The 15156-nt window shown below is 48.7% G+C and overlaps 1 protein-coding gene across 7 annotated transcripts in view; it reads left to right on the top strand.

Annotated features, from left to right (window-relative positions):
• Window positions 1-15156, top strand: part of Xpnpep1 (X-prolyl aminopeptidase (aminopeptidase P) 1, soluble) — a 64575-nt gene that overhangs the window by 33613 nt on the left and 15806 nt on the right. For 3 of the 7 annotated variants that reach the window (XM_005403764.2, XM_013504119.1, XM_005403767.2), the window contains exons 4-10: window positions 6068-6131; window positions 7286-7390; window positions 8898-8990; window positions 9276-9419; window positions 10991-11086; window positions 13023-13104; window positions 14641-14851. In XM_005403764.2, the coding sequence (XP_005403821.1) occupies window positions 6068-6131; window positions 7286-7390; window positions 8898-8990; window positions 9276-9419; window positions 10991-11086; window positions 13023-13104; window positions 14641-14851 (795 nt within the window). Of the gene's footprint in view, window positions 1-3549; window positions 3601-5675; window positions 5811-6067; window positions 6132-6843; window positions 6909-7032; window positions 7081-7285; window positions 7391-8897; window positions 8991-9275; window positions 9420-10990; window positions 11087-13022; window positions 13105-14640; window positions 14852-15156 lie in introns of those variants that run through there. The other 4 variants (XM_013504118.1, XM_013504117.1, XM_013504120.1 and 1 more) reach the window with 4 other exon arrangements.

Raw genomic sequence — 15156 nt, forward strand, 5'->3', positions numbered from 1 at the left:
GCTCCAGAAGGAAGCATTTTTTCCATCTACACATTTTTTTTAAAAATTAAGCTCCGAGACAAAAATTGCTTACTTCCCCAAAGTACCCCATCGTCAGTAGTCTGAAACTCAAGGTCTGGTTCAATCCTCAGCACTACAAAAAAACCCAGAAGTGTCCCATGTTTGATATGCTGCCAAGCAGCCTCTTCTAATTTTGTATCAGACCATATACAAATAATGGGCAAAAAATTGGTATTTAACCAAATATTTTAGCCAATATTATTTATGATCATTACCCAAGGGAAGGTAAGGAAAATGACTCTGTGTCTGGTTTTGTAAAATCAAGCCAGGAGTGGTGCTGTATGCCTGTAATCCTAGCACTTGGGAGGCTGAGGCAGGAGGATTACTGTGAGTTTGAGGCCAGCCCGAACTGCATAGTGAAACTCTGACTCAAGAAAAAAGATTCAGAACCATGGGAGGCCTCTGAAAGTAGAATGGATCATAAAACTTTGTGAAAAGCCTTGTATTTAACCCAGATTTTGAGAAATCATCAAGGTTTTTTCAGGTAATTTACAGATGGAATTTATTTGGCTGTGTTTTATTTGTATTATTTGGATTAGGTGCCAGCATTTAAAAATTCAGTGATTTCTGGATGCTACTGAAGTACTGAAGGTTGGTGACATGTGGCCCATACCCCGGTAAGACAAGGACTCAGAGCTGAGGAAGAGGGCCTCCCTTTGGAAAAAGCCCCCTTGTCTTGCTTGATGCCTGTGGCTTACCTACCTGGGCACTGAGGAATTTTGAGTTTGAAATGCATTATAATCCCATCAGATCTCTTCCCCATTTTTAGTTTCCTGTCATTGCCATAACAAATTCTCTCCAAAGCAGTGCTTAAACCAACACTGATTTATCCCCTTACAGTTACAAGGACTGAACTGGGTCAGCAGGGTTGTGCTACTTTTGGAGGCTCCAGAGGAGGAGCCACTTTCTGGTCTTTGCCAGCTCCTGGCATGTGTGTGGGTACCTTTATTTCTTGGCTTGCAGCCCTTTCCTCCGTTTTCATTGGTACAGTTTAGGATTAACTGAGCAAGGGGAAAAGGATACATCTCTTCTACTTGTTCATTTATTCTGCAAATGTTAGTTGAAGATCTACTTCATGTCACCTGTGCTAGGTAGAGGGACAACTGCCCTGTTCTTGTGGAACTTACATTCTAGGAAAGGAGTAGAAGAATAGTACAATAAAAAAGTAAAATGTTCACTAAAAAAAAATAAAAAATCTAAAAAATGCCCTACACAGAGAGTTCAAAGTAGCCAAGTGGCTGTGTTACCTGGATAGTTCAGGCAGGCCACTCTGGAGGTGACATTTGATCTAAAATGTCATGACTTAGAAGGAGCTAAATGTGTGTGATAGTTCAAATTGGGGATGTCTCCCAAGAGCCTCATTTGCTCACAGGTGGAGCTAGTGGAGGGTGGGGCTTGGCTGGAAGAGGTGAGTTACTAGGAGTGTGACCTGGAAGGATGTATCCCCCACTTTTTTTGTGCTCTTACTTTCTGGATGCTGTGACAGGAGCAGCTTTTCTCTTCCATGTCCCTCTGTTATGCTGTTTCATCTTTGGAGCTGGCTGATCTTGGACTGAAACATGAGCTGAAATAAACCTGTCCTTATTTAAGTTGTAGGTACTGGGTATGTTGTAGTAACAGAAATGTGACTAGGATAGATCCTGGTACCAGAAGTGGGATTGGTGATGTACCTGTACTTGACCATGTGGTTTGGATGTGGAGTTTGGAAAGGTTTAGAGATACAGCTGGAGAAGCCTTAGAATGCTAGAAGCTGAGTTTCTGGGAGATTTGTTAGAAGTCAGAAGACCAGAATGCTGATAAGAAGGCAGACAATGAAAACTAAGCTTAGGAGCTTAGTTTCAGTTTGGAATGAGGACTCTGCTGGCAGTTGAACTTCAGGCCATGTGTGTTATGCTCTGGCAGAAAATGTGTCTAGGTTTTCACTCATGTCCTGAGACTTTCACTCATGTGGAAGACTGAGATTAAGGGCAGCAGACTAATGAATCTGGTGGAAAAAATTTCAAGACAGCTCAATATTCACATTGAGGCAGTGGCACTGCTGGGGGCTTTTAACTAGGTTTATACGGAAAATCAGGAGCAAAAAGCCCATTTTCAAAGGTTTCAATTTCCAGAAAGGAATGGCCAGCAAAATCAGAGCGGAGGAAAGTTGTGTTGTTGAAAAGATTAGCATTGAAAAAAAGCTTAGTACCTTACAATAGGACAAAAGGAAAGATGCATTGAGGGCGTCCAAGGAACCAGCAAGACTGCCCTTTGCCCTCAAAAGTGAAAGACTGCTTTGAAAAGAGTCCTACCCTAGAATTGCTCTCTAGGGCATTAGTAACCTAGCTACTGCTTGAGTTGGGGGCAGACATTGGTGTTGTCCATGTGGTGTTGATTTTATAGGCATGGAGAATGGAAGCTTTGTGGAGTCAGGGAGGCTTCCACCCAGATTTTGGAAGAGGGCCGGGGAGGCCAGTCCGTGTGCACTTGAGAGGGCAATGCATGAAGCTGTGAGTGTGAAGCTGAAAGTATAGTGGAGACCCCAGAAAGTTGAAGAAGCCAGGAATGTGGGATATCGGAGGAAAACCATAAGGAATGAGCAAAGCCAGCCCAAGATAGGCCATGAGGGCTGCAGCCGGCAGCAATACCATAGGGGTGAGGCTGTAGACCTTTGGAACTAACGTCTCACAGTTGCTTGGTCTGGACAAACTTGGTACTGGACATGGAGGTGTAGGTTTTAACGTTTGTCCTGCTGGGTTTCAGTCTTGCTTTGGTCCCATTCATTTGTACCCCTCCTACTTCTCCCTTTTGCATGCTGGCAGTGTTTAACTTTGTTTTTGATTTTTATAGTGCCTCAAAAGCTTGTGTCTCAGAGGAGACTTCGAACTTTGCAGCAATGTTGGAACTGTTTGAACTTTGGCATCTGTTAGAGATGGACTAAATGTATTTTGCGTAAAGAGATGCACATGAGTGTTGGGGGCTGGGGTGGAATGTTGAAGTCTAGGATGTTCCCCAGGAGCTTCAGGTGCTCACAGGCAGAGCTTATGTAAAGTGGGGCCTGGCTGGGGGCGGCAGGTCACTGGGTGGCATGATCTGGAAGGGTGTATCTCACTTTTCCCTCCTCGCTTTGCTCTCTGCTTTCTGGTTGCCCTGACTTGAGCTGTTTTTTCTTTGGAGTCAGCCAACCTTGAATTGAACTATGAGCCAAAATAAATCTCTCTTTAAGTTGTGGGTGTTGGGTATTTTCCCCAGCAACCACAGAAGTGACCAAGACACCATGCTATGAGATGGGGAGGGACAGGGGGCCTTTAGATAAATAAGGAACATTGTGTGCAATGGCCCTGATGCAGCAGTGAGTTTGGGATGTGAAAAACAGAACAGAGCTGGGTATGGCTCAAGCACTGTGAGTCAGAGTGAGCGTTCCCAGACGATAGAGCAGATGGTGCCGTGGAGACGGGGCCAGGGCTTAGACTTTATCTTAAATGTGATAGGAAGCCACTGGAATGTTTTGAGGAAGATGCCAGCATGTGTGAGCGTGATTTTGGAATGCTGTCTTTGAGTGTATGCGAAGAGTGGGTTACAGGGACCGGGGCTCCGGTGTGGACTGAGTGTATGTGGAGCTGGAGAGAAGTGGGAAGTTTTGGAGGGAAAGGTGTTGCTTCTTGGTGCTTTTTTGCAAGCATGCTTATTTCAGGCAGGGCTCTGGGAAGAGCCGCAGGGCCTCTCGGGCTCATGGCTTGGGAGGAAGCGTGGCAGGGTGAGCCCTTGCTGGTCTGCCTTGCTTAGCCTGTCAGTGCGGAGGTGAGGCCGTGGCCAGCCTTGCTCACCCATGTCTTTCTGGCATCTTGACCACTTAGGTCATGTCTGGTTCTTGCCCCAGACCATGTCTGGGTTCCAAACTAAACATATCCATCTGATGTTAATTCCACCTTCCTTTGTGGCAGTGTTTCCTCTGCCTCTGTGATGGGGACCTCTGGGTAAAAGCTGGGGTCTTCTGCCCCTCTCCCAGGCGGGCCAGCCTGCTCTCTGGTGGCCACTGCAGCATCTTCTGTGTCGCTGGGGGCAGGCCCGTGTCGGTGGAGTTGGAGCACAGGCTGTCGGCGGATCGTCCTCAGCGTGCGTGATAGCAGATTTGCATAACAGCTTTCAGCACAAGGGTCAGCGTTGGTGACCCTAGTTGCTCCAGTGCCGAAGATGCTTTCTTTGGGTGCTGCTCAGGAAGAAGTGATTTGTAATCTCTCTTCCTTTGCACATGTGCAGCCCTTTTGGGTTTCTGGTGAGGTTTTAAAACTTACAGTAACTTAACTGTCCTTCCCAACAGTGCTAGGAGAGGGCTGGGGCACGCCAGTCCCCATTGGTCTTTTTATATTTTTGGTTTTTTGAGATGGGGTCTCACTACCTAGTTCAGGTTGGCTTCGAACTCATATGTGGGCCAGGCTGACCTCAAACCTGGGGCCGTCTTCTTGCCTCAGCCTCCTGAGCGCTAGGATTACAGGTGCCACCACACCCAGGTTTAAAAAAATTTTTTTAACAAGTCTTATATCCAGTGATCTTTCGGTGAACAGGGATTCTGCAGTTTATAATTGACAGTAATGGCCATTTCTTTCTGTTTTTAGCACTGTGCATGAAATGTTCGTTACGCTTTGGGATAAAATGTGTCTATTGTTGGGTTTAGCAGTTGGCAGTGCCCTGCTTTGAAGAGGAAGAGCCGAGGCTGAGCAGGGTGGGCCCTTGATGCGGAGGGCAGGTGGGCTGCGGCATCTCTCTAGAAGGGGGCCTTGGCGGACCTGAGGTGATGGTGATGGCTGCTGTGGTGAAAGGAGCAGTTGTCCCCCACATGTCAGGCCCGGATACAGGTGCTTTCCCCTCCTATATCACGTCCCCAAAATGCCTTGGGCTCTGGCAGTACCTCATCCTGACCCTGAGCATTCTTAACCTCCGGGGTGCTTTGGCTTAGAAGAAAGTTGAAGGAGAAGCTGCTCTGGACACAGGCGGAGCTGTAGCAGCTCGTGGCCCACTACAGCCTGTCAGTGGGTGGGCTTCTTAAAGAGGATCTCTTTGCCCCTCAGTTTTGTCCCTTTTATCAGTCTTATCCTGGAGAGTCACTGTGAGAATGAGAGATCATGTGTCGTGTGGGGCAGTGTGGCATAGCGATTCAGATCAAGGGCCTGGAGCTGGCTGGCCAGGTTCAGATCCTGCCTCTGGCACTTCCTTTGGGGAAGTCGCTTCCACTCTCCTGCCTCTTTGGCTGTTACTGGGAGTTGCACCCAGTGGTCTCATGGCCCTCACCCCACCAGGAGAACCTCTTCTTTCTTCTTTCCCTAACCTCTCCACTCAGAGTTCTCAGTGGGAAGGGCCTGTTTCGGTTTTTTTTGGTACCGGGAATTGAACTCAGGACCTTGCACTTGCCAGGCAGGTGCTTGTGCCGCTGAGCCATATCTGCGGCCCTAGGACCTGGTTTTAGATATGGGTTGGAGGAAGTGTTTCTGCTCATTCCCTAACAGGAGGGGCCATGGCCTGTGTGGCAGAGACTACATTGGAGGGGATGCACACAGGAAGTTCAGAAACGAGCTAATGTCTAAAGAGACATTAAGTTAGAGGTTATTGGTGCTTCAAACAGAAATTCAGTTTACTTTTCAGAAAAAGAACAGATGCCTAAATGTCAGAGGCAAAGGAGGGGGAAGGCTAGTGGTTGTTTTTTGAGTGATGTTTTACTGAGGAAGGAATCATTTTTATCCATTTCTCTGAGTTTGCTTTGCTCCCCATATGAGGTAAAAGGGATGACTTCTTTTAACCCTTATTAATTAGTCTTTTGCAGTATACACTAGTTTTTTTTTTTTAAGTAAAAAACTTTTTTTTTTTTTATATTCAGCTTGCCTTTTTATCTAACTATTGGCTTCTTGGGAGAAAGTGCCAAGGACTCCCCACCTTTGTCAACCCCACTGGGCCTAGCCTAGGGCTTGGCCCGTGGAAAGCAGTGAGCATACTACTGATCGAGATCCAACTCATTGTCGTCTTTGTTTTCCAGAGTGAGTACATTGCTCCATGTGACTGTCGGCGAGCCTTTGTCTCTGGGTTTGATGGCTCTGCAGGTGAGTTGCTAAATTCTCTCTGTGTTCTTGCTGTACCTTTGTTCGCTTCCCAAAAATAACTGAGCCAAGTTTTATCCTGTGATAGAGAACCAGTAAGAAAATGCAAAGCAGATGTTCCCTGTCGAGGCCCTGCAGAAAGGTGTGTGTTCTCAGCCTTCCTCAGCTCGTCCGTTACCTTTTGGTGACCCTTTGCTCTTTTCCAGTGCCTTTGCTTTCACAGTGTAAAAACCTTTGTTTAAAAAAATGGTTTTTGGAAATTTTTATTGAATGTGGCATTCATATAGAGAATAGAGCTAAACTGAACATGCCTATGGAATTAGCATGCCAAATAAGAAATGGGCATTTCTAGAGTCCTGCCTTAGCTTACTGGTTCTGCGTGGTTTTCTAGGTGCTTGACTTTTGGTTTCTCTGCTTTTACTGTTGACCTGGATATCAAAGGATATGTTGAACTCCGTTGGTGTCCTGCCTTAACTTCCCCCAGACTGTTGTATTTTGAGTTTTGGGGTGGTTTTGTCTTTAGGTTTCCATCCCTTAAGCATACTGGACAAAGTGGGAGCCTCCTCCCCTTGCGGTTTGTACATTGCTTCCTTTGGCGGATGTGCTTATGTTGGTTGGCATGTTAGGGTTGGTTTTGGCTGATGCTTCTGCCGAAAGCCCTGAGATCTGCCAGGCCTGTGGGAGTTGACGGCAGGTGGCTATGGAGTCGCAGACTCCCTGCGGTGACTCCTGAGTCACTGTGAATGCTCTCAAGACCCAGTTGGTCTGTCTCCAGGAAAGGTGAAACGGCTTCTCTGGGGTGTTTGGTGGCGCAGGGGAATGGCAGGCACCACTCACACTTCCGTTTTGTGGGTTGTGAGATCACTTCGGCCACTGACCCATAGTCCACTGTTCTTCTGGTTTGGACTTGTGCTGCACCAGTGGGGAATGTCTGTACAGAGACTGTGTCCAGGTAGCTTGACCCTCGTGACTGCTTCTTGCACAGCTGGTGTTCCTGGTCTTAGTGCTGTCATTTTGTCACCTGGAGGGTCCCCCGGAGTGGGAGACCCATCTGCCCCGGTGGGAGCTGGTGCTTCTCATGCTTTTGTCACCCGCTGCCATTTTGTGCGGCTTCTGGGTGGTGGGTGGAACCCCTTATCTTTGCTCCTGTGCTGCAGGTACAGCCATCATCACAGAAGAGCATGCGGCCATGTGGACAGACGGGCGCTACTTTCTCCAGGCTGCCAAGCAGATGGACAGCAACTGGACTCTCATGAAGATGGGTAGGTAGAGCCACGGCCAGCCCCACCTTCCTTGGCTTCATTAGTGCAGGGATCACGGAGCTCCTCAAGGCTTTTGGGTCTCAACCTTGTCATGACGTTGTGGATTTTAAGAATCCAAGGAAAAGCAAAAATTGGCCTGCTTCTCCATACATTCGCTTTTGGAGGGTGCTAGTTTAGGATACTTACCTTACAGAGGGAAAACTTAGGGCTTCTGCCTTTGGGGCTGTGACCTCAGCACTGTGGCAGCAGGGTGCCTTCTGCGTGTTGAGGTGGGAATGTGGCAGCTCCAGGGCAGGGCTGAGTCATTCCTCCTTTCATAGCCTTTCTTGTTTGCCGTTTGTCTTGAAACCTACCTTTCCTCAGGTGTGCCCCCTGTGCAGGGATTCGGGTGGTTTTCACAGGGCCTTGCTAATAATGTCCCAGCTAAGAAATAGTGTGACTGTCCTGCCAAAGTTAAACTAGGCTCCCTAAGAAAAACTTCCTCAATAAAGTGGCTTGTTCGGTGGTTTATTTAAGAAAAAAAGGAGAAAATTAAATAACAAAATAAAACTCCAGGCCAGCCTCCAGGCAGTTCTTTAGAATGAGGGTTCATTGGCTCATTTCTTTGTAAACCTTTTAACTTCCCTTCTGTGGCTATGCGGGTATACCGGTGGTAGTCAGTAGAGAAAATAGTAAGTACGGCTATAGAAGGTGTGCGCTTTCACTGTTAATATGTATACATCTTGTCAGGATGTGTATTGCTTAGGGAAAATGTCATTGATTAAAAACAGTGTGCAGCCCACAGATTCTGGCTAGACAGAGAAGGTATTATTAGCTTGATTAAAGAAAAACTGGACTGTAACAATAATTGCCATTCCTTTGTGAAATGTGATACCCTCAACCAGTGTTGCAGATATAAGGAAAAAGGGCGGTATCTGCTTGGGAGTTGGGGAACCCAGGTGCCATGCTGACCGCAGAAGTGTTGGGCTCCGTGTGTCCTGCTTGTAATCTCTGGGGAGATTTCCTTGCAGCCAAAACTTGTACTCAGCTCTCCAGTCAGAGGTGGGGTGTGGGCCGGGGGGCCTTCTACCTGAGTGAGACCTGGGCCTTGTAGGTGATAAGAGGGCACTGACGGCATGTTGTCCCCTTTCCTGGTATGGGACATGCGTGAGGTTCCCAGCCTTCACCACATTACTCCCTACCTTCTCATAATGTGGTCAGTAGTGGGAAAGTGACCGCGTGCTGGTGGAATCCTCTTTTCACAGACTAGTTGCAGTGATCCTAGGATAACCAGGGATGAATGACAATCATGCCTTTTGCCTGTCTGCCTTGACCTTATCTTAGGCTTTCCTTGTACACCGTCTTACACTTAGCCCCCTCTTTCTGTAGCCTTCCAGGATTAAGCTAGGGTTAGACTTTCCAAGTCTGGCCAGTCCGCCTTGCAGAGAGTGTTTAATAAAGACCCTGCTGTCATGGTATTGGAGAATTGCATTGTTTTGGGAATTTTTATCTGTTCTTCCCTCTGTAGGGCTGAAGGACACACCAACCCAGGAAGACTGGCTGGTGAGTGTGCTTCCTGAAGGATCCAAGGTGGGTGTGGACCCGCTGATCATCCCTACAGGTGAGTGAGCTTGGTCCCTTCCAGCTTGGGGAACGCAGGGGCTTCTAGGTTCCTGTAATCTTCTTTGCTTGTGGGATATGGAACATCTGGGGGCTCATTGTCACTTAATGCCATGATAGAGGTCAAGGTGAGAAGAATGCCAAGGTGGGGCGGGGAAGGTCTTCGGTGGTGGAGCCTTTTACAGTTCCCATCCTGCTGGCCCAGGGCTGGGCCTGGGATGAATGCCTTTCACAAGGGGCCAGGCTTGCGTTCAGTTCATGGTTGGCCATGTGTGTTTCTCCTCAGATTACTGGAAGAAGATGGCCAAGGTACTGAGAAGTGCTGGCCATCACCTCGTCCCTGTGAAGGAGAACCTTGTTGACAAGATCTGGACAGATCGTCCTGAGCGCCCATGCAAGCCCCTCCTCACGCTGGGCCTGGATTACACAGGTCACTGCCCTGTCTTTCGCCCTTGTCTCCGTCCCGGTTTTCTGAATTGAAGCAGAGTCTAAGTGAGTGGGTGGCCTCTGCTCAGTCTTGGCCCGGTGGGTCATTTGACAAAAGCAAGAGCTCCACTGGTTTCTTCTATTGCCACCTACTTGCCACTTACTCTGGTTTGGTTCAGATTCGCAAGGCTCTTCTGGGTGCTGTTGAAAGGACTGAGTTTTCTGCTGGGCTACTAACTGCCACCCCACTGTGTCTGATCCTGGAAATGCAGCCCAGAGGCTTTTAGGACTGACTTCCTTTCCGCATATTAGTGTTCGTAGGTTTACCTTCCAGGCCCGTCTCCGTCCTGCACCTTCTGCCTTAGAGGCTCGGGGTGGGGTATTTCTGTGGGCTGTGTGATAGTGGTGGGTGAGTGGCATGCGTAGTGAAGCATTTGTGGAGGTGGAGCGTGGATTTATAAAAACAGTGCCTCTGCGGAGGGAGGTGGGGCGAGGGGAGGGAGCCTTGCTGTGGAAACGGAGGTGGATGGGGGATGTCTGGAATGCAGGCAGATTGCCCAGAGGGGTCCTGGGAAGACAGCGCTGCAGCCCAGACTCTCTGCCAAGTTTTCAACAGCATTCCCGAACTGCTCTTCAAAGCAGCCCTTGGTCGTGGGGCAGCCCGCAGCTTGCTGTCCTGTGTGACGCCCTTGCCAGAGGGTACTGCACGCTGGGGAGGACGGGTTCAGGGAGTGATCTGGGTCAGCTGAAGAGTTTCTGTGGGCATGGTTTGAACTTTCTGATCGAAACAGAGGCACTACTGACCTTTGCTATAGGGGAGGGGAAAGTAAATTCTGCTGATAAAGCTTTTTGTTCTGCACATGTTTGTATACCTACTGTGTGCAGGACACTGTGCTAGGTGCCTGCCTTGTTCACAGGTGGCTGTCACCTGAGCTATGAATGCCATTGTGGTGGGGTGATTAGGGTTCAAGGGGGTGAGTTCCTTCTGGGCTGCAATTTCATACTGGGGAGCAGCCGCAGAGGCTTGGCGGTGTGATAGAGCAAATGTGATTTTAAAGTGGTACTTACGTGAGTCATGCCACAGAGAATTCCTAAGTCTCAGCCCTGAAAACAGATCTCGCAGCCTAAGTGGTGTAAAGTGATATTCTTCTGACGTTTGAGACTGGAGCGAGCCCTCTCTGCGGGGGGGGTGTGTTCACGTAGCTCCCTATGCTTGTCCTATTGCGTCAGTCTTCATGCAGTCGTGTAATTAATTGCTGGTTTGTCCGTCTTTTCTTCTGGGTTGTGAATCCCATGAGGAAGGGATTGGATCTAGTCCAGAGCCTTAACTGCCGTGACCAGCATAGTCCCTCACAGATACCTACTCCTACAAGGCTAGGTGCCTCACAGGCGTTTGTGGGGTGAACAGTAAATTTTGCTGGTTAGGCAGTTAGGGCTCATGCCAGTCAAGTGGCCATTATACCTCTTGCCTGGGGCTTGAATCTAGGCCTCCTGCCTGTGTAAGCAGTGTAAGACGCGGTGCTATGAGAGCGTTTGGGGTGGTTTTTTCAGCTGGCCCTTGTTGCTTTCTTGCAGGCATCTCCTGGAAGGAGAAGGTGGCAGACATTCGGTTGAAAATGGCCGAGAGGAATGTTGTTTGGTTTGTGGTCACTGCCCTGGATGAGATTGCATGTGAGTGCTCTGGTTTTACTGGTGGGGAACCCGTGTGTTCATGTCATTCAGCTTTCTGAATGGTCAGGGAGTAAGCAAAAGACTGTGTCACTGAATTGGCATAGAGATGCTGATTAGGATTGGGGAGAAAGAATTACTGGGAGTGGGGGAGCAGAGCGTAGCCTTGCACAGAGCACTGTTACAGCGGGGACTCAGCGTGGGTCTATGTGTGACGTGCACCCTGGCCTTCTCTCAGGACTGTGGTTCCTCTAAAAAGTACATTTCTTCCAAACATTTTCTGTCAGCCTCTCCATAGGTGTAAAAGAATTGTGGGAGGTATTTTTTTTCTTTATTTTTTTTCCTATACTTTCCCAAAGTCTTCACAGTGAGAATGTTCTAGAAATATTTCTACCTCAGAAAATTCAGGAACTGAAAGTTCCTCTCTAGTTCCTTCGATATGATGGCAGTTTCACAGTCTTTACACCTTAAATCACTCCCTTGCAGATTGTGCAGAATCTCCATTATTGTCCAGAATCTGAAGGAATCTGATTGAAACTTCTTTTTCTGTCTCCTGTTTTCTGATAGGATTTGATCCAGAACAACTGAGAAGAGGCACTGTTTTATGTTTTTACCTTTCTCACTACTGAGATTACACACAGTGTCCTGGCGCTTTAGTCCCCATTTCATCTTTTCAGTCCTCGAAACTTGGTCACGTACATCAGTGATATACATCCCTAATTAGCTCCGTAACTCCAGCATTCTGCCTTTTAGTATAAGAAAAACAAATTCCCACTTTGCAAAATGTAGAAGTATAAGGAATTAAAAATAACATCTATACTCTTTTTAGCTGGAGATGGTACTTTAAGGTATCATTTTGTAGCCTGATACTTAAAATGTATCCGTATATAAACATAATTTTAACTATTAAATATTCCATCAACTGTTAACACCATCATTGACTTAACCATTTTGCTCTGCATGACCTTTGGGTTATTTCTAGTCTAAATCTTGGTTCATGAATGCACGTCTTAGTTTTTGCAAATTTCTTTTTTCCTGCTTCTGGTGGCTTTATGAGACTGACGCGCTGCCTACTGCGCTAAGGGGGCAGGTCTGGCTGGCTCCAAGGGTAGCGTTATGGGTTCCAGGGTGTGTATACCAGCCCCAGGTACTTTTTAAAAAATATGCCGGTATAGGAGGTTTAGAAAGTTGCCTCCTTGCTTTACTTTGAGAAACATTCATTTAAAACAGAGGCCACACGTTCTGTGCCTGGGCTTCTTACCCTCTGATCCCCCTGAGAGCAGTCGCTTAGGAGCTCCAAGTCCTGGGACCAGCTCCGTGCTCTGTGCGTGCCCTTCTAGTTTCTCAGAAGTTCAGTGACCTCACCAGACCCTGCAGCCTGGCCATGGAGGTCTTCCGCCCAGCCTGGTAACTCAGCAGACTGTGGGTGGGCACAGGGTCCATTTCACTCAGGGGCCATGGCCTCCTGACCCTCCTTTCCTGGGGCTCCGAGGGGTTCTCATTTGGGCTCCCTGGGGGTGGAGTCTCAGTTTTTCCGACCCTAGCTCATTTGCTTCAGGAAAGAGAGTGCTTGTCTCCTCCTTTGTGCAGGAGTGCCTGAGGTCGGCGTCAGTGAATCCAGGCCTGGCAGGGCACCATTAGGCAGGTCATTTCAATTCCTTGCTTAGGGTGGGGGCCATTTCTCATGTTTTCTAAGAATTCTGTTCCCTTCTGGGGACAGTGATGTGGCAGGGTAAGGAACAGTTCTGGTGCCATCAGGTGGTGGACATCAGCAGCTGCAGCTCCGAAGTGGAGCCACAGGTACGTAAGGTTCAGAGGTGCCAGGGATCCTTTGAGGCTAGCAGGATTCCTAGCGGAAGCTGTCCCCACTCTGAAAATTACCCCTTAAAACTTGAGTTGAGCGCCCGTCAGATGATAGGGACTTTATTTTTTTTTTTAGGGCTATTCAATCTTCGAGGATCAGATGTGGAGCACAACCCAGTGTTTTTCTCATATGCAGTCATAGGATTAGAGATGATCATGTGAGTACTCACCCGACCCCTCAGACTGGGGCTTCCTTTCCCACACCCTTCGGAGCCCAGGCTCCCCTTCCTGGTCCCGCTCAGCAGTCACTGCCTGGTGTTTCCCTGATGAACTTCCTTTTTCCTGTACCTCCTGTTCCCTTCCGTCTGCTGTCATGGTAGATGTTTATTTATATCTTGTCTTTCTGTTAACCCCTCAAATGACTTGAAGTCTGTGAAAGTATTTATAGTACCATGAAATTAAAAATAACGAAGGAAGGACATTCAGGCAAAGCTAGAATGATGTTCGTTCACAAAATTCTGTTTGCGAGGTCTTATTGAGACCACATATTAGATTCCATGTTTTCTAGCAGTCTCTCCCCCCCTCTCTCTCTCTCCCTCCCTCTCTCTCTCTCTCTCTCTCTCTTTCTCTATATCTGTCATCTCTCTCTATCATCTCTGTCTCTGTCTCTGTCTCTATGCTCAGTTACATAATTCTGGGTCTATAGTGCAAATAAAGCCAGTCATTCCTAAGGTTAGACAGATATGGGGCACCTCCTCGACTGTGCCGTTGAGGTCTTAGTTTATCTGTTTCAGGCCTTGTTTGTAGCTTTCCTGTCTTTGTTCCTTTATTGGATGGCTTTTTTGGGTCTGCCAACATCTTTATTGTGTATCTGTCGTGTTCCAGGGGGCCTATGTTAGGTGCTAGGGTGAATGACACAGATGGAGGACTGGGCTAGGGCGGGGGACATAAGCATCTCCTTTTCCCAGTGGATTTGGGCACATAAGTGGGCAGCATCCCATCAGGGAATTGGTATAGGTGCTGAAGGAGGGGCCTAGCCCAGGTTTGGGCCTTAGAGGAGATTCTTAGGGAAGGTAATACTGAAGCTAGCTCAGTGCTGGCGCAAGGAGGAGAGGCAGTGTGACCTGTGCGAAGGGAGAAACACTTGCGGAGGCTCGGCTGGAGAGAGCTGTGTGTGTGGGGGGCATGGGGTGGTTCGCTGTGGTCAGAGCCAAAGTGAGAGGCCACAAGGCGAGGGGGCACAGCTCACCTCGCCAGGCCTGGGAGCTCGGGTTCTTGTCCTAAGAATGATGGAAGAGCTACTGAAAATTGCTCGGAGGAAACCCACGGCAGTCTATGAATTATACAAGGTGTTATGACTGAAAAATAGGATGGGTGGGGCAAGACTTGGAGGCTAAGAGGTGGTGGCTGCCTGAGCCTGGGTGTGAGTGGGCAGGGCTGTGGACAGAGTGTCAGATGGGATGCAGTCTGGCTGCAGGGGCCAGGATCTTGATGGGGGAGGGGAAGACAGGCATCAGGGAGAGCAGTGCCCAGGTTTCTGGCATGAGGGGTTGGATGGAGGGTGGCAGCAAACATGGGCACAGGAGTGCAGTTTGGAGGGCAGGGTTTGGAAGGCACTGGAGGAGGGAGGAGAAGCTCCTTGCATTTGGTTGCCAGAGATAGAGCCTGATGTGTGAGCATGTGTGCCTGTCCTCACCCACTCACTCATGTGCCACTTTTTTTTTCTTCTGCCACCCACCTCTGGTCCCCCACAGGCTCTTCATTGATGGAGACCGCATAGATGCCCCCGGTGTGAAGGAGCACCTGCTCCTCGACTTGGGCTTGGAGGCCGAGTACAGAATCCAGGTGCTTCCTTACAAGTCCATCCTGTGTGAGCTCGAGGCCCTGTGTGCCTACCTCTCCCCGAGGGAGAAGGTGTGGGTCAGCGACAAGGCCAGCTATGCCGTGAGCGAGGCCATCCCCAAGGTTGGTAGTCTGCTCTGGTCTAAGCCCTGGCAGCCCCTTCCCTGTTCTGGCTTTGTACAGCTCTGTGTAGGAGACTGCGGGACTGTGGGACTTGGGCCTCTGGTGGCCAAGTGGCCTTTGGGAAGTTCAGCAGTGCCCTCTTTTCCACTGAGCAGTGGCCCATCCTAGGAAGAACCTAGGCCTGGGTCTCTAGACCTGGCCTGTCATTGTGTCTTTGGCACTGTGATGCTGTGTGTGACCTCTTTACTTCCTTAAACCAAGTAGGGATCACTTCGGCCTTCCCTGTTTTATGAGGTATGTGCGTG

The sequence above is a fragment of the Chinchilla lanigera genome, unplaced genomic scaffold (assembly GCF_000276665.1).
Source record: "Chinchilla lanigera isolate Chin_1 unplaced genomic scaffold, ChiLan1.0 scaffold00084, whole genome shotgun sequence".
NCBI lineage: Eukaryota > Metazoa > Chordata > Mammalia > Rodentia > Chinchillidae > Chinchilla > Chinchilla lanigera.